Source organism: Alligator mississippiensis, chromosome 15 (assembly GCF_030867095.1).
Source record: "Alligator mississippiensis isolate rAllMis1 chromosome 15, rAllMis1, whole genome shotgun sequence".
In the NCBI taxonomy this organism is placed as follows: domain Eukaryota; kingdom Metazoa; phylum Chordata; order Crocodylia; family Alligatoridae; genus Alligator; species Alligator mississippiensis.
This window is the reverse complement of record NC_081838.1, coordinates 20,296,124-20,301,999: the sequence shown is the minus strand read 5'-3', so window position 1 is coordinate 20,301,999 and position 5,876 is coordinate 20,296,124. Positions and strand designations below refer to the sequence as shown.

Below are 5,876 nucleotides of genomic sequence, written 5' to 3'. Positions count from 1 at the left end.
GGCTTAGAAATCAGGATGTTTCAACCTCATTTTGAGGAGCTTCTTGTTTGTCTCCTACCCTCGCAGCAGTTCCCAGAGCTGCGCAGAAACCGGCGGTTCTGTTTCCCAGGGAATACAGCAACTTCAAAACTGGGTTTTATTCCAAAACAGAGCTCAATTTCCTCAGAGACAAGGTCTCAGAGCAAATTGTGTTTCAGGTCAATCCAGCTGTTTCATTTCACTGTTGACCTCATTATTTTGCATTAGACGATGAAAGGAGAATCTAATAAAAAGCCTCAAAATGCAGATTCATTTCAACACAAACGTGTGAAATATTCCATTCCCAAACGACCTGGAAGATTCCTATCTTCTCCAAACAATTTGATTTTTTTTTTTTTTTAAGGAACAAGTTCGAGGAAAACTGATGCATCCTCAAAGGAAGTTCTTAGTTCAACCAAACAAGATTTTTCAATGGGGGGAAAAAGTTTCCATCAGAATTTTTTTAGCCAGGTCTAGTGTTTTGGTCACACTCCAGTCACATTTTTAATTTTTCTTTCAGATCCTGAGGGCTTAAAACTTAGCTATTTTTTAAATGAAAGTTGAGGGTCTCAGATAATCGCATGACTCCAGGACCTGATGCTTTATAAAGAAAAAAAGCCATGGCAGAGCCACTGAAGCCACATCTCTTGATTCCCAGAAGGTGTCTCACGCACAAGACACTAGTTCTTTACACACTCAGAGGTGTGTAAAAGAGTTATTAGAGTGATAGGCAGACTGCTGGAGCAAGTCACGTGGCTGTATACCAAGGGGGTGGGGGTGTGTGTGTGTGTGTGTGTGTGTGTGTGTGTGTGTGTGTGTGTGTGTGTGGCTTTTTACACGAATGTCAAACATATACCCTGTGAATCTGGATCATCTAGCACACAGGCAGGTTCGAATGATGGGGGAGCTCAGGGTGGCTGAGCCCCCCCATAAGAGATGAGAGCCCCCCTGTGAGATTTGAAAATCATAACCGGGTGGGGGGTCTCCAATTCTATTAGGGCATCGTGATGGGCAGCCAAGGGTCGAAGTGTAATTCAAACCCTGCACACAGGGCTCCTGAAGGGCTCAGGAATTTGGTGGCAGGGCTCACCACTGAATTCGGGGCAGGGAGCCCCCACTGGGGACTGGTTTCAGTGGCAGTGGGCTAAGAAACCACTGCAGCTCCCTGAGCCAACACCGCAGCTTAGGCACCCATGGCACTGCCACCCTGCCACCAAAGTCTGTCTGGACCCAGCCCCTGAAAAGCCCTGCAATCCGGATCCGGCCTAGTGAGACAGCCAATTTGCCCCCCTCCTTTATAGATAGTGGGGAAAGAGATAGGTCTTTGCTTTGGCATCTACTAGTCTGAAAAGGATCCCTTGCTTTCACATCTCTTTTCCCTTTTCCAAGTTGCAGGCCGCAGGGAGAAACAGGATGGCAAGCGAGGGTAGAAGAGGGAAACCACTGCACAATGACACCGAATATTTGAATTCTGAGCAAGTAAAAAAAGCAATGTCATACCCGGCTCCGCTCACACCTCTCAGCACACAGCCAGGCAGACGGGATGGAGCTGGCCCCGCCTTATGGTACGTAGGCCAAGATCATTTTATTCTAAAACCTTATTGTCATTGCCTTTCCCACGATTATAAAACCCTCCGCTGAGATCTGCTGGGTGAAATTGCACTGGAAGTGAAATTCTGTCTGCTTTCCACCCCCATCCCCTTCCCCATTTAGAAAGAGCAGGCAAGTGACTTATATAGGAGGGAGCTCATACAGCTGAATCATCCGCCCAGCAGCCCTCGCAGGAGGGGTAATTAATGTGCTTGGTTAGGAGGGGCTGCATTGCAGAGGGAGACGCACAGACAAAAGCAGGGCAGAAGATCCCGCAGCCTGCTGATACTCAGCACCAGCAGCTTTCGGCATAAAGAAGATCTTGGCCATCGTACAAGCAGCCCGTAGACCTGATCTTTCCTTAGACAGGTAAGTGCAACTTTATTCTTTAAAATGATGATTTGCTTGGGAGGTTGCAGGGATGCCTAAAAGGCTGAAGTGTCAGCTTCTGGGGACTTTCAAGGGGGAAGAAAAAGAGATATACATATATAATCAGCTTAGCAGTGGGTTCTTATTGAAACTAAACAAAGGCTCCTTTTACCATCTAACCTGCATGATTACAATGGTCACATTAATAAAAGCAGTGGGGTTTTTATTAGCTCTGCGCCTGGCATGCAATGCAAAGGAGTCTCTGAAGGGTTTTCTTTTGAATTAAAAAAAAAATCAAATATCTCATCTGTTCCTTCCCCACCCCAGTTCTAAATTTTGTCTTGGTTCAGTCTGTTTCTAAATTGAGCAGATTACCCAGTGGTGAATAAGCTAATTTTAATAATTCACTCTCACCCTACAAAAAGAAAAAAAAAAGAAAAAATGCTACCCAGAAATATATCCATGAGAAAGATGCTATTTAAACCCATGTGCTCATTTTAAGGAGGGGATGACATGGTCATTCATAGTCTTCAGATTACATTTTGGATTTTAAATTTAGATGTGCATGGGTCATCCAGTGACGGGTGCAGCCTCCAGGGTGCATTGGGCGTCCGGCGGTAAGACAGCTCGCAAGGATCCAACCGGGACCTGGTGAAAGTGAAAGGAGTGCATGGTTTTCACATGGCTGGACTGCAACGTTTCAGAAATAATCTCATCCTAGCAAGGATCAAATGACACCCTCCTGCCACAAAACCGCTGATGTGATGCGAATGAGACTAGGCCAGATCATTGAGGGGTAGAAATGAAAAGAGCCGTGCATCCACGCAATGGATGGAGTCGTCTACATAAAGAGCCGGGGAGGGGCGGAGAGGAGGGGCTCTGCGGCTAAGGCACCAGGGTGGGGCCATCTGCAAGGAGGGTGCAGCTCAGCGCACAATGGCTGCCGGTGGTCTGGGAGCAGCTGGAGAGAGCGGGGAGGTTTCTGGGTGGGGAAATCGTGCGCTGGACTGACAAGCAGAGGTTTGCTGCAGTCAGTCATGGACCCTTTGGTCCCTGATCTGCTTCTTTCACAGGCTGGTTTTACAAGGGGGAGACGCAGCTGATCTCCCTGGACTGCATCCTGATTTCAAGGAGGGTGTGGGAGAAGGGAATTCAGCACTTTGTCTCTGGGTGTGTGTATGTCATTTGGGTGTGCACTTCTATGCACACCCACCTGTCACGTAAATACACACCCACCCATAGATGTATGCGGCCATATACATGTGTGTATATCCCTGCCTGCACCCTAGGCCCCGTGCAAGGAGCTGTCTGCAGTTTTGTGCATCCTTCTTGTACATGCTGCTAGCCCCGCTGACACTTCTGTTCCTATTTTCATTCCCACTCTCTGACCCATTTCTGTTCTTCTTCCTGGTCATGTGCAGGTTACTTCCTCATTGCTAGAATCAGGCAGTCTTGATATCGCTTCCTTTTCCTCATCATTCAATGCTTCCCTTTCCTATCACACAAGTTCTCAGGAGGTCTGAATTGTGCTGGATGCTGCATGTACACTGAACGAGAGACAAAAGCCCTTCAAATCTGTCTCAAAGCAGTTGAGGCAAGGAAAGATTGTTAGGACCATGCTACAGACCCGAGGCTTGACAAGATGAAATGACCTGAATTAGGTGGTACAGAGAGTCAGTGATCGAACTCTGAGCCTTAGTGACAAGGTGATCCTTCCCCATCCTCTTAGCCATGACAGCATCATGCACAAGCTCCAGCCAAAGTAAAAGCATCACATTGCATCAAAAAGTGACAACGGTCTAGGTTGCCCCGGGACTGCTGTCACCTGTGATTGCTGCCTATGGCTTTAACAAGTCATTTCTTCTTCCTTACAGTGAGAAATGCTGGACACCATGAACACCCAGTATGACTCCTTCCTGTACTGGAGGATGCCCATCCCGGAGCTGGACCTGTCCGAGCTGGAGGGTCTGGGCTTGGCTGACATGGCGATCTACAAACCCAAGGGAGGATTGGGCAAGCTGTCTGGGGACCGGCACCAGCTCCGCAAGGACAGCTCAGAAGAAGACAGTCTCCTGCAGTTCAACAGCTTTAATTTCTGGAGAGCTCCTATAGCCGATATTAGCGCCTTAGATTTCGATCTCCTCTGAAGCTGCCTGCCCCCAGCCCCCTCCCTGTCTGTCAGGTCCAGGGGGAGGTGTTTTGGTTAGTCTTGTATGTGGTTGTTTTCTTTTAAAGCAGTTCTTGATGATGCTCATTAACTCAGCACTCCCACCCCACCCCGGTAAAGACAAACAGGTTCACCCCAGTGCCCAGTTTTCCCTGCCCACCACTTTTGTGGCATCTCAAATTAGCTCCTCAGTCCAGGAAAGCCAAGGAGGGTGCAAGGCGGGCAAGCAGCTCAAAACATACCTGCGTGACCACGTGCTGTAGACCCAGGCAGTAGTTGTGGGAAGGGTTTGACTTGAGCTCATTTCTCTTGGGCTTTATTCTGAAACTCCGTTCTGCAAACAGAAACAGTGCAGCCGTGATTATTTCCCAGCACCTACCTCCAGTTCATAGGAATTCCCTCTTTTTGAGAGCAGGTCACAGGAGGAGTGGGAGGTAGCGTAACCCTGCTGCTCTCAACCCATGCACATCTCACCCCGTTACATTCAGTTCCCCTTCCCTTTCCATTCAGTTAATCAAGGTTTCACTGTAGTACCGGTGCACCAGAGCACTTTGTTCTGGAACTGCTTGGACAGATAACTGGGAAGACACATTCCCCCCCCCCACAAATTTTAGACTTATCTGCATTTTGCATCCAAAACCACAGAGCGAAGGGAAAGCAATCAGCGACTGGGTTTTGCTGAGATGCGAATGTGATAAGTTTCCTTTATAATGCAGGGAAATGATCAGATCCAAGCTGCTGATGCCATAATCAAACCAAAGGAGCCCTATATGTACCAGGTGGGGATGTTGCTCCCTCCATCCAAACCCACTAGCTACAAATGGGGCTGCCAAGAGGAAAGATCATTCTGGTGTTGAAAAGTTGGGTATAGGCTGTTAGGCCAGATTCTGGTAGCTTTTAGCACAAGTCTACATTGCAGACTCACATTAAATGAGCTAGCTTAGACATTGCTAACAGGGTGGTCATGGCCGTGAGGAGTTCAGTGGAATGAACTGCCTGAGTATTTACTCTGCTGCTTGGGTTGATTCCACAGGGAACTTGTACACGGGACCATTTGCCCATGTACACATAACAAAAATTGCCATGTGGCTAGCATAATGACATCACCCTGTACACATGCACAAGGTTTGGTTGTCTCAAATTGTCCCCCATCATGGCAAACTAGACTACCTTCCGATATATTTTAGTTTGATTGTGGCAAATTGTCCCGTTGTGAACAAAAAATCTGTCGCATGTACATGTCATGTACATGTCAACTCACCAAATGATATGTGTCCTGAGCCCCCTTGCCCTCCAGGTGCTGCTATAATTCACAGGTACTTGCAAGTAATTTGCAGTGTGATTTGCAGGTATTCTGTGTAATGAATGTTTTGGCACACCAGGTGTAGCTGATGAGCCCAACATGGATCAGTCTTCTTCTGACCTCTTTTTTTTTTTAGTTCATTAATTAAATTAAATAAATATTTAAAAGACACCTTTTTGTGTTAGTTGTCTCCAGTTTCATTGTACTGATAGCTAGGGTGTGTTGGGGACTTGAAGATTGGGGTGCTTGAACTATGCCAGGCATCCAGGAGCACAGAAGCATAGTCGCATTCAGTAAAATCGTGTAACAAGCCCCCCACTTATTACAGGAAATGCCCTCACCAGTAAAAAATGTGTAATCGCTCAGCAGAACACTTCAGTGCCCGAACCCTAATAGGAAGTGAGAAGGTTTTGGGGGTGACTTCCTCCA

At 47.3% G+C, this 5,876-nt stretch overlaps 1 protein-coding gene across 1 annotated transcript; it reads left to right on the top strand.

Annotated features, from left to right (window-relative positions):
- The first annotated feature begins 1,635 nt into the window (after positions 1-1,635).
- Positions 1,636-5,618, top strand: MLLT11 (MLLT11 transcription factor 7 cofactor). The gene is made up of 2 exons (XM_019479008.2): positions 1,636-1,977; positions 3,852-5,618. Exon 2 carries the CDS (start codon positions 3,858-3,860, stop codon positions 4,122-4,124), a length of 267 nt encoding a protein of 88 aa, XP_019334553.1. The 5' UTR covers positions 1,636-1,977; positions 3,852-3,857; the 3' UTR covers positions 4,125-5,618.
- Positions 5,619-5,876: the final 258 nt, after the last annotated feature.